The sequence below is a fragment of the Salmo salar genome, chromosome ssa09 (genome assembly GCF_905237065.1).
Source record: "Salmo salar chromosome ssa09, Ssal_v3.1, whole genome shotgun sequence".
Lineage (NCBI taxonomy): Eukaryota > Metazoa > Chordata > Actinopteri > Salmoniformes > Salmonidae > Salmo > Salmo salar.
Window position 1 is genome coordinate 45,992,702 of NC_059450.1, and position 14,618 is coordinate 46,007,319.

Below are 14,618 nucleotides of genomic sequence, written 5' to 3' on the forward strand. Positions count from 1 at the left end.
GGTAAGGTTTACACTTGTTGTGTTCGGTGCATGTGACTAATAAAGTTTGATTTGACAGGAAATAGGGTGCCATTTGGAACACAGCTTGGGTTGTGTTGAATACTGTCCATCCTCCGGCCTGGTGCACCAGGGGACAGGTCAGGGGGCTCTGCCTGATTTGGGAGGGTTTTTTGGGGTCTGACAGAGGAACAATGAGCCCCCCCGTGATAGAATAGAGTTGTAGAGACCCATCTGTTCTTCATTCCTTCACTGTGGTTCCCTTCCAGACAATAGATGCCTGTATACTGGCCTGGGCTACAGTACAATAGATCACTATGCTCCTGTTTCCTGTCTCACACTTAGGACCAGACTAACACTAAATATGAAACGTGGAAATTATGATTCTGTTTATCATGTGTATTATAACAACCAATTTAAATGATTTGCCTTTAAAAAAAAGTGTCCTACTATTTATACATTTTTAAAGTCTATCTTTACGGTAATGTTAGCTCACTTGGATCATTGTCCTTAAATACAAATGGAAAGACTGAAAGAGAAACAGTTGGAGAAGTGAGGGTTTCAATCAGCTCTGTCAACATGGATTGTTCTCTCTCTAATTCTCTGATATGATCACCAGCTTTGGGTTCACCTTTGACCTTCAGAGGGGTCCGTGCCGTCACAATAGCTCTGTTGTCCTTTTCGTTGGACACACGCACAGCCTGCTGCAACCCCCCACCCATCTTGTCTCAACCTGACTTGCACATGAGAAAGTGGGTCATCTTGTCTGCATGTTTTTAAAGTGTTGATTTTTCTGAGTTGATGAGTAATTTCCATAACGTTATGTTTCTTCTACAGCGCTGGAACTCTCATGAAAGCAGTACGGATGAGTACGAGGCAGATGGTGGGTGGAAAGTTGTGATACTTATTATCTTCAATAGATAGTCCGGTTTGGGGGTCAATTTCAAGTAGAATTGACCGCAACACTGATCATAGGAGAGAGACGGAGGACATTTTGTCAAGGGCCTCTGTTCCTTATAGGAGCCAAGGTCTTAAGGCGAGTCTGACCATAATAAAACAATCTTAAAATATCTGTCTGTCTGTAGGCCAGCTGCACCTGTGGAACCCTGATGATCCCTCCACCCCGCGGGGCTCCACGGTGCCCCTGTCAGACCGCCTGGAGGAGAGGTTACGACAGGCCTGTGAAGAGCTGGCTATGCCCTGGGATGGATGTGCCAGCCACCATGAGCTACTGGCTCTCTGTAACCACCTGGGCCTGGAGGTGAGGAAAGAGACTGTCCAAAATGGCCCCCCATTTCTTATAGTGCATTAGATGGGGAATGGGGTGGCATTTTGGATTCCACCTGTTTTTCTTTGGAGGTGAAGAACGAGACTGACGGTCTCAATTCACTCCCTAAACCCTTCCTCTTGGCCCTAAACCCTTCCATGTTAGCAGATCTGTAAGGTGGAAGTAATTTGGTGGTGTGCCAAGGGGAAAGGGTATGAAATGGCATCCTATTCCCTATAATGGGGGGGAATAGGGTGCTATTTTGGACATATCCCAAGTGGAGGTTTGAGAGTCTGAGTAGATGCTGGGAAATGTTTGTAATTGTTGTTGTTTACTTCTGTCTCCAGGTGACGGAGGATGTCCTCCAGGTTCTAAGTGGTGATGAGATCATGAGCGTTCAGGCGTTTACTTCCTGGGTTCTGAACCATGCCAAGCTCCCTACCCCATCTGCCTCCACACCTTACAGACAGCTCAAAAGACTACACTCCTCACAGGTACAGTGAAACCCATCTCAGGTCTAATTCCCATGTTGTAGCCGCCGTCTGAACTTCTCTGACCGAAACATCACAATGTGTTTTTAACCATGGATCTGCAGTACAATAAACTATGTTTTATAAGAGCGTGCCTCACCTCACCTTCTAATCCATGTTGTATCCTGACATGGGTACTGTACCATCAAAGCCATATGGATGCACTTGCCTCTGGTTAACATAGTTTGGGGATTTCTTCCAAACTCTTATCTACTTTAAAAAAAATAAAACGTTTTGTGGAGGAAATATTACATTTTCCTGTTTTTGAGTCACTCATGAACGAAGACACAAATTAACGAATCAATATATTTATTAGACAATTTGACCTTGCTCTTCTGTCCCTGTCCATCGTGGCAGCCGTTTGATGAGACGGGCCGTAGGACCAGCTGTATGACCAGCACCATCAGGATGTGTCTGTTCTCAACTCTGGACGATGGGACAGGGTCCACTCTTGCCGAGGACGTCCTGGATGCCTGGATGGAGGAGGGCATAGAGAACAGCCCTGAGATACTAAAGGTCACACTATTTATTCATTTTTTGCCTATCAGACCTCTGTTCAAATAGTCTGTTCAGTTTTCTTAAGTCTACCTGCAGTGCTGGATGGGCGGGGTTTACAGTTGCCTGGTCTGCATGATATGCTACAGTACCCATAATGCTCTGTTTGGAACATAATGGTGTCCTGTCTCCTTCCCAATACACAATGTAACTCTCACTCTTGACTTGAGGTTGTTGTTTTTTATCCCCTATTTCGAGGGCTTGATATGTTCACACTGAGTTATGTATGTTCTGTAGGCCTTGGATTTTGACCTGGAAGGCAAAGTGAACCTCAGTGAGCTGACTCTGGCTCTGGAGAACGAGCTCCTCATGACAAAGAATGGCATCCACCAGGCTGCACTGGCCAGCTTTAAGGCTGAGATCAGATACCTACTGTGAGTATGAGGAGAAACCTACTGGCCAGCTTTAAGGCTGAGATCAGATACCTACTGTGAGTATGAGGAGAAACCTACTGGCCAGCTTTAAGGCTGAGATCAGATACCTACTGTGAGTATGAGGAGAAACCTACTGGCCAGCTTTAAGGCTGAGATCAGATACCTACTGTGAGTATGAGGAGAAACCTACTGGCCAGCTTTAAGGCTTAGATCAGATACCTACTGGCCAGCTTTAAGGCTGAGATCAGATACCTACTGGCCAGCTTTAAGGCTGAGATCAGATACCTACTGTGAGTATGAGGAGAAACCTACTGGCCAGCTTTAAGGCTGAGATCAGATACCTACTGTGAGTATGAGGAGAAACCTACTGGCCAGCTTTAAGGCTGAGATCAGATACCTACTGGCCAGCTTTAAGGCTGAGATCAGATACCTACTGGCCAGCTTTAAGGCTGAGATCAGATACCTACTGGCCAGCTTTAAGGCTGAGATCAGATACCTACTGGCCAGCTTTAAGGCTGAGATCAGATACCTACTGGCCAGCTTTAAGACTGAGATCAGATACCTACTGTGAGTATGAGGAGATTTCTACACTGGTGTTTAGGTTTGCAAAATGCCAGTAACTTCCCCAAAATGTCCTGGTTTTCCAGAAATCTCGATTGGAAAATTCCCATAATCAGGAGGGGAAAGGCAGGAAATCCAGATTCCACCAACAATTCCTGGAAATCCTGTTAATTTTGGGGAAACTACCGGAATTTTCTAATCAGTTTATTGGTCGCGTACACACATTTTTGCAGATGTTATTGCAGGTTTTGTAACATTCTAAATGGTTGTAAAGTGTTTTGATTAGCTTCCGTGTTTTTTTCCCCCCCCCAGTGAGCGTGTTGATCGTGAGCGCAGAGAGAAAGAGAAGATTCGCTCTGACCTGGACAAAGCGGAGAAGTTAAAAACCCAACTGGCTGCTGAGGTGGACGAGCATCACTCTGCCATCGAACGCATGAATGACCTCAACCTCAGGTAATGTTCCGTGACCTCAACCTCTGGGTGGCGCTCCGTGACCTCAACCTCTGGGTGGCGCTCCGTGACCTCAACCTCTGGGTGGCGTTCCTCGTCGACCCGTTCATTCATTGATGGCTGTTGTTATTTAATTTGTATTATACAGTTGAAGTCGGAAGTTTACATACACTTAGGTCGGAGTCATTAAAACTCGTTTTTCAACCACTCCACAAATTTCTTGTTAACAAACTATAGTTTTGGCAAGTCTGTGTTATGCACAAAGTAGATGTCCTAAGTAATTTTCCCAACTGTTTACAGACAGATAATTTCACTTATAATTCACTGTACCACAATTCCAGTGGATCAGAAGTTTCCATACACTAAGTTGCCTGCCTTTTAAACAGCTTGTAAAATTCCAGAAAATGTCATGGCTTTAGAAGCTTCTGATAGGCTAATTGACATAATTTGAGTCAATTGGAGGTGTACCTGTGGATGTATTTCAAGGCCTACCTTCAAACTCAGTGCCTCTCTCCTTGACATCATGGGAAAATCATGATGATGATGATCATCATAAGAAATCCTTGGGAGCAATTTCCAAATGCCTGAAGGTACCACGTTAATCTGTACAAACAATAGTACGCAAGTATAAACACCATGGGACCACGCAGCCATCATACCGCTCAGGAGACGCGTTCTGTCTCCTAGAGATTAACGTACTTTGGTGTGGAAAGTGCAAATCAATCCCAGAACAACAGCAAAGGACCTTGTGAAGATGCTGGAGGAAACGGGTCCAAAATGATCTATATCCACAGTAAAACGAGTCCTATATCGACATAACCTGAAAGGTCGCTCAGCAAGGAAGAAGCCACTGCTCCAAAACCGCCATAAAAAAGCCAGATTACGGTTTGCAACTGCACATGGGGACAAAGATTGTACTTTTTCGAGAAATGTCCTCTGGTCTGATGAAAAAAAATAGAACTGTTTGGCCATAATGACCATCGATATGTTTGGATGAAAAAGTGGGAGGCTTGCAAGTCGAAGAACACCATCCCAACCATGAAGCACGGGGATGGCAGCATCATGTTGTGGGGGTGCTTTGCTGCAGGAGGGACTGGTGCACTTCACAAAATAGATGGCTTCATGAGCAAGAAAAATTGTGGATATATTGAAGCAACATCTCAAGACATCAGTCAGGAAGTTAAAGCTTGGTTGCAAATGGGTCTTCCAAATGGACAATGACACCAAGCATACTTCCAAAGCTGTGGCAAAATGGCTTAAGGACAACAAAGTCAAGGTATTGGAGTGGCCATCACAAAGCCCTGACCTCAATCCTATAGAACATTTGTGGGCAGAACTGAAAAAGCGTGTGAGAGCAAGGAGGCCTTCAAACCTGACCCAAGTTTAAAAAAAAAAATGTAAATGCAATGCTACCAAATACTAATTGAGTGTATGTAAACTTCTGACCCACTGGGAATGTGATGAAAGAAATAAAAGCTGAAATAAATCATTCTCTCTACTATTATTCTGGCATTTCACATTCTTAAAATAAAGTGGTGATCCTAACTGACCTAAGACAGGGACTTTTTACTAGGATGGAATGTCAGGAATTGTGAAAAACTGAGTTTAAATGTATTTAGCTAAGGTGTATGTAAACTTCAGACGTCAACTGTATGTATGGTACTTGTAACCTGGCAATGTCTTTCTTAAATGCCCCTGGGGGGATAAATGAAGATTTTGTAACTAAAGTTGAATTAAATTGAATCGAATGGGGCCTCCTGAGTGGCACAGCGGTCTAAGGCACTGGATCGCAGTGTTGTGGCGTCATTACCGGACGTGACCGGGAGTCCCATTGGCCCAGCGTCGTCCAGGTTAGGGGAGGGTTTGGCCGGGGTGGGGGGGCTTTACTTGGCTCATCGTGCTCTAGCGACTCCTTGTGGCGGCCCGGGCGCCTGCAGGCTGACATCGGTCGTCAGTTGAATGGTGTTTCCTCCGACACCTTGGTGCATCTGGCTTCCGGGTTAAGCGAGCGTGTGTTATGTTTCGGAGGATGCATGACTCGACCTTCGCCTCTCCTGAGCCCGTTGGCGAGCGGCAGCGATGAGACAAGATCGTAATCACGAAAAAGGGGGTAAAAATGACAAAATAAATTGGGGGAATCTAAGGAATGGAATGGAATTACATTTTTTTCCCTCCCCCTGTTTGTTCTACAGGAAGCTGGAGCAGGAACACAGGGATAAGCTGGTATCTGTCAGGTCAGAGATCATTCAAGAGATGGACCAGATACAGCAGCAGAAAGAGAAACTTGAGGCAGAGATGGAGAAGATCAGAGACGATGAGACCTTCCTCAGAGATCACCTGTCACTCACTGTCACGGTAACTAACACAACCACCTCTCTCACTCACTGTCACGGTAACAGCTCAATCAGAACTTTCCTTCTGAATATTGTTTGATGTACTAGAAAGCAGATGGAAAGTTCTGCTGTTGCCAAATAGGTTGTTGCTCTAAATCAATAGAGGATAGCAGGTTGGTCTGGCTCTCTCAGGACCGTAGGCATCTGGAGATGGCACAGAGAAACTGGTGATCTGTCTCCCCCTATCTCTAACCCCACTGACATGTTCAACCTGACCCGGTCTCTAAAACTAACTTCTTTCAAGTTAGACCACCATAGTCCCCGTTCCCAAGAATGCCAAGGTGACCTGTCTGCATGACTATTTCCCCTAGCGCTCACATCTATAGCCATGAAAGGCTGGTCATGGCTCACATCAACACACTCATCCCAGACACCTTAGACCCACATACCGCCCCAACAGATCCACAGATGACGTGATGTCTATTGTACTCCACACTCCCCTCACCCACCTGGTCAAAAGGAATACCTTTGGTGTAAGAATGTTCATTGACTATAGCTCAGCATTCAACACCATAGTACCCTCCAAGCTCAGGATCCTGGGGCTGAAGACCTCCCTCTGCAACTGGATCCTGGACTTCCTGATGGGCCGCCCCCAGGTGGTGAGGATAGGCAACGACACCTGAGCTAAACTGACCCTCAACACGGGGGTCCCTCAGTGGTGTGTACTTAGTCCCCTCCTGTACTTCCTGTTCACCCACGACTGAGTGGCCTCACATGACTCCAACACCGTCATCATGCTGACGACACGATGGTGGTAGGCCTGATCGACGATGAGACGGCATACAGGGAGGTCAAAGACCTGGCAGTGTGGTGCCAGGACAACCTCAACGTCAGCAAGACAAAGGAGCTGATCATGGACGCCCCCATTCACATCGACAGGGCTGTAGTGGAGCATCATGTTCCTCGGTGTCCACATCAATAAGGATCTATCATGGTCCACACACAGTCGTGACGAGATCACGACAACGCTTCTTCCCCCTCAGGAGGCTGAAAAGATTTGGCATGGCCCCTTCAAAGTTCTACAGCTGCACCATTGAGAGCATCTTGACTGGCTGCATCACCGCTTGGTATGGCAACGGCAAGGCATCCCATGGCAAGGTGCTACAGATGGTGATCATGGCCCAGTACATCACTGGGGCCGAGTTCCCTGCCATCTAAGACCTCTATACCAGGGGGTGTCAGAGGAAGGTAAAAACTCATTCAGACTCCAGCCACCCAAGCCGTAGACTGTTCTCCCTGCTACAGTCTGGAACCAACAGGACCCTGAACACCTTCTACACCCAAGCCATAACACTGCTACAATGACACCCCAACACACACTACATACACCCACATAACATTCCCATACATGCATACTGACCCCACACTCACCATATACGCTGCTGCTCTGTCTATCCTGTTGCCTAGTCACTTCACTCCTACCTACATGTACAGTTGAAGTCGGAAGTTTACATACACCTTAGCCAAATACATTTAAACTCAATTTTTTTTTACGATTCCTGACATTTAATCCTAGTAAAAATTCCCTGTCTTAGATCAGTCAGGATCACCACTTTATTTTAAGAATGTGAAATGTCAGAATAATAGTAGTGATTTATTTAAGCTTTTATTTCTTTCATCACATTCCCAGTGGGTCAGAAGCTTACATACTCAATTAGTATTTGGTAGCATTGCCTTCAAATTGTTTAACTTGGGTCAAACGTTTTGGGTAGCCTTCCACAAGCTTCCCATAATAAGTTGGGTGAATTCTGGCCCATTTCTCCTGACAGAGCTGGTGCAACTGAGTCATGTTTGAAGGCCTCCTTGCTGTCACATGCTTTTTCAGTTCTGCCCACAAATGTTCTATAGGATTGAAGTCAGGGCTTTGTGATGGCCACTCCAATAACTTGACTTTACTGTCCTTAAGACATTTTGTCACAACTTTGGAAGTATGCTTGGGGTCATTGTCCATTTGGAAGACCCATTTGCGACCAAGCTTTAACTTCCTGACTGATGTCTTGAGATGTTGCTTCAATATATTTTCATAATTTTCCTTCCTCATGAAGCCATCCATTTTGTGAAGTGCACCAGTCCCTCCTGCAGCAAAGCATCCCCACAACATGATGCTACCACCCTTGTGCTTCATGGTTGGGATGATGTTCTTCGGCTTGCAAGTAACCCCCTTTTTCCTCCAAACATAATGATGGTCATTATGGCCAAACAGTTCTATTTTTGTTTCATCAGACCAGAGGACATTTCTCAAAAAAGTACCATCTTTGTCCCCATGTGCAGTTGCAAACTGTAGACTGGCTTTTTTATGGCGGTTTTGGAGCAGTGGCTTCTTCCTTGCTGAGCGGCCTTTCAGGTTATGTCGATATAGGACTTGTTTTACTGTGGATATAGATACTTTTGTACCGGTTTACTCCAGCATCTTCACAAGGTCCTTTGCTGTTGTTCTGGGATTGATTTGCAGTTTTCGCACCAAAGTATGTTAATCTCTAGGAGACAGAACGTGTCTCCTTCCTGAGCGGTATGATGGCTGCGTGGTCCCATGGTGTTTATACTTGCGTACTATTGTTTGTACAGATGAACGTGGTACCTTCAGGCGTTTGGAAATTGCTCCCAAGGATGAACCAGACTTGTGGAGGTCTACAATTTATTTTCTGAGGTCTTGTCTGATTTCTTTTGATTTTCCCATGATGTCAAGCAAAGAGGCGCTGAGTTTGAAGGTAGGCCTCGAAATACATCCACCGGTACACCTCCAATTGACTCAAATTATGTCAATTAGCCTATCAGAAGCTTCTAAAGCCATGACATTATTTTCTGGAATTTTCCAAGCTGTTTAAAGCCACAGTCAATATGTATGTATGTACTTTTCTGACCCACTGGAATTGTGATACAGTGAAATAATCTGTCTGTAAACAATTGTCGGAAAAATTACTTGTCATGCACAAAGTAGATGTTCTAACCGACTTGCCAAAACTATAGTTTGTGAAGTGGTTGAAAAACGAGTTTTAATGACTCCAACCTAAGTGTATGTAAACTTCCCACTTCAACTGTACATATCTACCTCAATTACCGCGTACCCCTGCACATCAACTCAGTACTGGTACTTCCTGTATATAGCCGTGGCATTACCTGGTACTTCCTGTATATAGCTGTGGCATTACCTGGTACTTCCTGTATATAGCCGTGGCATTACCTGGTACTTCCTGTATATAGCCGTGGCATTACCTGGTACTTCCTGTATATAGCCGTGGCATTACCTGGTACTTCCTGTATATAGCCGTGGCATTACCTGGTACTTCCTGTATATAGCCGTGGCTTTACCTGGTACTTCCTGTATATAGCCGTGGCTTTACCTGGTACTTCCTGTATATAGCCGTGGCTTTACCTGGTACTTCCTGTATATAGCCGTGGCTTTACCTGGTACTTCCTGTATATAGCCGTGGCATTACCTGGTACTTCCTGTATATAGCCGTGACTTTACCTGGTACTTCCTGTATATAGCCGTGGCATTACCTGGTACTTCCTGTATATAGCCGTGGCTTTACCTGGTACTTCCTGTATATAGCCGTGGCTTTACCTGGTACTTCCTGTATATAGCCGTGGCTTTACCTGGTACTTCCTGTATATAGCCGTGGCTTTACCTGGTACTTCCTGTATATAGCCGTGGCTTTACCTGGTACTTCCTGTATATAGCCGTGGCTTTACCTGGTACTTCCTGTATATAGCCGTGGCTTTACCTGGTACTTCCTGTATATAGCCGTGGCTTTACCTGGTACTTCCTGTATATAGCCGTGGCTTTACCTGGTACTTCCTGTATATAGCCGTGGCTTTACCTGGTACTTCCTGTATATAGCCGTGGCTTTACCTGGTACTTCCTGTATATAGCCGTGGCTTTACCTGGTACTTCCTGTATATAGCCGTGGCTTTACCTGGTACTTCCTGTATATAGCCGTGGCTTTACCTGGTACTTCCTGTATATAGCCGTGGCTTTACCTGGTACTTCCTGTATATAGCCGTGGCTTTACCTGGTACTTCCTGTATATAGCCGTGGCTTTACCTGGTACTTCCTGTATATAGCCGTGGCTTTACCTGGTACTTCCTGTATATAGCCGTGGCTTTACCTGGTACTTCCTGTATATAGCCGTGGCTTTACCTGGTACTTCCTGTATATAGCCGTGGCTTTACCTGGTACTTCCTGTATATAGCCGTGGCTTTACCTGGTACTTCCTGTATATAGCCGTGGCTTTACCTGGTACTTCCTGTATATAGCCGTGGCTTTACCTGGTACTTCCTGTATATAGCCGTGGCTTTACCTGGTACTTCCTGTATATAGCCGTGGCTTTACCTGGTACTTCCTGTATATAGCCGTGGCTTTACCTGGTACTTCCTGTATATAGCCGTGGCTTTACCTGGTACTTCCTGTATATAGCCGTGGCTTTACCTGGTACTTCCTGTATATAGCCGTGGCTTTACCTGGTACTTCCTGTATATAGCCGTGGCTTTACCTGGTACTTCCTGTATATAGCCGTGGCTTTACCTGGTACTTCCTGTATATAGCCGTGGCTTTACCTGGTACTTCCTGTATATAGCTGTGGCATTTTTAAACAACTTTCCATCGTTGGCAAAGGACCCGTAAGTATGCATTTCACTGTTAGTCTACACCTGTTGTTTGCTAAATATGACACAAAATATACATATTTTATTTAAACCCACACACTTAACCCTCACTTCTCACGTTAACCCTCACTTCTCACGTTAACCCTCACTCTAACTTCAGGAAAGTAGGCGTCTGGAGATGGAGCTGCTGGACAGCACTGAGAAACTGTTGGAGGCAGAAAGCCAAGTCAGCGAACTGCAGAAGAATCTGGATAACATCCTGAAGGAAAAGGTAAAGATCATTCTCTCCTACAGTATTGTGTATTGACATTAACCGTTTTCAGGGCTAGCAGTCACAAAGGGCCCCATTTTAATAATATACATCTACTGTAGTAGATGTCCATAGTAATCTGGCACACGTTTTTCAGTTCTGGCTAATGGAATGAGAATCTATATCTATTCTGAAGTATCTGTCTGTAAGAAGTTCTGGTTCTGTTTCCTCAGTTTGGGGACCTGGACCCAGGCAGTGCGGAGTTCTTCCTACAGGAGGAGCGTCTCGGACGGCTCCGCAGCAGCTATGAGGAACAGTGCCGGGTAAGCGTAGGGCCCGCCGAGAGGCAGGGCACGTGCCCGCCCAGAGAGGCAGGGCACGTGCCCGCCCAGAGAGGCAGGGCACGTGCCCGCCCAGAGAGGCAGGGCACGTGCCCGCCCAGAGAGGCAGGGCACGTGCCCGCCCAGAGAGGCAGGGCACGTGCCCGCCCAGAGAGGCAGGGCACGTGCCCGCCCAGAGAGGCAGGGCACGTGCCCGCCGAGAGGCAGGGCCGGGTAATGGGTCTCACTGGAACCAATCCATCAAGTAATCATTAAAACTATCAATCAATCCATCAACTAACTGTAAACATACTACTTTAGAGGTAGGTTGCCTATTTTTTTTTTTTTTATGACTAATATTTGTTTTGACTGATTTTATTGTGAATGTGTTTGTGGCAGGAGCTGCAGGATCGCATTGATGAGCTTCAAGCAGAGCTGCAGGCGTACTACAACTTGGGCCGCACCTCTCAGCCCTGTCTCAAACCCTCGCTCTCTGAGGAGCTGGGGAGTATGAGTCCTGGCATGGAGTCAGACCCAGGTACATTGAAGCAGAACATTGGTTTGAACTCATATAGCATTTGGGGGGGGGGGGGGGTTTATGTACCAAATGGCACCCTATTTCCTATGTAGTGCACTTCTTTTGACCTTTTATATATGTATTTCTATGTCCAGATACCCCGCAAACATCTTCCCTGAAAGTCCCCAGACATGCCCTATGACTTTCAGAGTAGACGTTTGCTGGGTATCTGGAGATAGAGATGCTGCTTGAGCAAGGCAAGATGTAGAATCCTTCATCTTGATCACGTAATCACATCACTAGTTATTTGGATGCAAGGAGATTTTTTATTTTTATATATATTTTATTTTTATGTATTAGGTATATATATTTTATTTTTATGTATTAGGTATATATATTTTATTTTTATGTATTAGATATATATGATTTTATTTTTATGTATTAGATATATATGATTTTATTTTTATGTATTAGATATATGATTTTATTTTTATGTATTAGATATATGATTTTATTTTTATGTATTAGATATATGATTTTATTTTTATGTATTAGATATATGATTTTATTTTTATGTATTAGATATATATGATTTTATTTTTATGTATTAGATATGATTTTATTTTTGTATTAGATATGATTTTATTTATGTATTAGATATGATTTTATTTGTGTATTAGATATATATATGATTTTATTTTTGTGTATTAGATATATATGATTTTATTTATGTATTTATTTTAGATCAGTGATATTGCCCAGTACAACAGCTATGTAGTCAAACACATTGATAAGCTAAAGAACACATTGATAAGCTAAAGAACATGAGAGCTAGTTAGTAGCTCCTGCCTCTCCTGTCTGTTTGCCAGTACAGCCAGAAGAGGACTGGCCTTCCCTCTGAGCCTGGTTCCTCACCTGTCTGTTTGCCAGTACAGCCAGAAGAGGACTGGCCTTCCCTCTGAGCCTGGTTCCTCACCTGTCTGTTTGTCAGTACAGCCAGAAGAGGACTGGCCTTCCCTCTGAGCCTGGTTCCTCTCCTGTCTGTTTGTCAGTACAGCCAGAAGAGGACTGGCCTTCCCTCTGAGCCTGGTTCCTCTCCTGTCTGTTTGCCAGTACAGCCAGAAGAGGACTGGCCTTCCCTCTGAGCCTGGTTCCTCTCCTGTCTGTTTGTCAGTACAGCCAGAAGAGGACTGGCCTTCCCTCTGAGCCTGGTTCCTCACCTGTCTGTTTGCCAGTACAGCCAGAAGAGGACTGGCCTTCCCTCTGAGCCTGGTTCCTCACCTGTCTGTTTGCCAGTACAGCCAGAAGAGGACTGGCCTTGCCCCTGAGCCTGGTTCCTCTAGGTTTCTTCCTAGTTTCCTTCCTTCGCGGGAGTTTATCCTTGCCACCTGTGCTTCTGCATTGCTTGTTTGATGTTTTATGCCAGGTATCTGTAAAAAAACAACAACAAAAAAACAACTTTGACAACTGCTGATGGGGGAGAAAAAAACGCATTTGATTGTCTCCAGGCCTGGGCTTGGAGGAGGGCCAGCCATTGTTCAACATGAGCCTGGAGGCAGAGTTGATGCTGGAGCAGCTGAAAGAGAAGCACCTCCAAGAGATGGCGCATCTACAGGCTCAGCTGGAGAGCAAGGTGACACTTAACTACCAGTGTTTCAACAGAATTCCTAAAGCAATCCCTATTTCACTGTGCCATGTTTACTTTATTGGAGACAGATTGGGTGTAGCTAGATGGAATTCCCCACTCCTTTATAGGAGACAGATTGGGTGTAGCTAGATGGAATTCCCCACTCCTTTATAGGAGACAGATTGGGTGTAGCTAGATGGAATTCCCCACTCCTTTATAGGAGACAGATTGGGTGTAGCTAGATGGAATTCCCCACTCCTTTATAGGAGACAGATTGGGTGTAGCTAGATGGAATTCCCCACTCCTTTATAGGAGACAGATTGGGTGTAGCTAGATGGAATTCCCCACTCCTTTATAGGAGACAGATTGGGTGTAGCTAGATGGAATTCCCCACTCCTTTATAGGAGACAGATTGGGTGTAGCTAGATGGAATTCCCCACTCCTTTATAGGAGACAGATTGGGTGTAGCTAGATGGAATTCCCCACTCGTTTAACGGAGATGGATTGGGTGTAGCTAGATGGAATTCTCCACTCGTTTAACGGAGACGGATTGGGTGTAGCTAGATGGGGCAGTCCCCACTCCTTTATCGGAGACAGAGTGGGTGTAGCTAGATGGGGCAGTCCCCACTCCTTTATCGGAGACAGAGTGGGTGTAGCTAGGTGTGTGTTTATGTATGTATGCCAGGGTTAGCGGCTCTAACCACAAACCTGGGCCACACAGACCACACTGCATTGTTTTGTTCTGATATAGCTGGATATGATTTTCCCCATGTCATTACAGGTGAGTGAATTTGACCAGAAGGTGGAGGAGCAGAAGACGGACCAGGAGACCCAGAAGTCAGCCTTGTCTCTGCAGTACATGGAGGAGATCCAGGCTCTACACGGCGAGATGTCCAGCAGCCAGAACAGGGCCCTGGAGCTCCAGGCCCAGCTAGAGCAGGCAGAGGAGGAGCGGGCTGGCTTGGAGCAGAGGCAGGCTGAGGAGAGAGAAGAGCTGGAGCACCAGCAAGAGGAGGAAGTGAGTAGAAGACTGTGTGACCCAATTGGTTAAAGCATGGCACTTGCAGGGAATCATGGGGTTTGATTCTTGCTGGGGCCACCCATACAAAAATGTATGCGCTCAGTGATAAGTCAGTGGTAAAGGGCGTCTATTCCATTATTTGATTATATTA

General features: G+C 45.4%; 1 protein-coding gene across 2 annotated transcripts in view; it reads left to right on the forward strand.

Moving 5' to 3' along the window:
* LOC106611458 (ninein) overlaps positions 1–14,618 on the forward strand; it is a 38,835-nt gene that overhangs the window by 23,739 nt on the left and 478 nt on the right. For both annotated transcript variants that reach the window (XM_014211670.2, XM_014211669.2), the window contains exons 5-16: positions 835–880; positions 1,083–1,258; positions 1,612–1,758; positions 2,152–2,310; positions 2,587–2,723; positions 3,597–3,737; positions 5,927–6,089; positions 10,893–11,003; positions 11,216–11,305; positions 11,702–11,840; positions 13,328–13,452; positions 14,228–14,464. In XM_014211670.2, the coding sequence (XP_014067145.2) occupies positions 835–880; positions 1,083–1,258; positions 1,612–1,758; positions 2,152–2,310; positions 2,587–2,723; positions 3,597–3,737; positions 5,927–6,089; positions 10,893–11,003; positions 11,216–11,305; positions 11,702–11,840; positions 13,328–13,452; positions 14,228–14,464 (1,671 nt within the window). The remainder of the gene's footprint in view (positions 1–834; positions 881–1,082; positions 1,259–1,611; positions 1,759–2,151; positions 2,311–2,586; positions 2,724–3,596; positions 3,738–5,926; positions 6,090–10,892; positions 11,004–11,215; positions 11,306–11,701; positions 11,841–13,327; positions 13,453–14,227; positions 14,465–14,618) is intronic.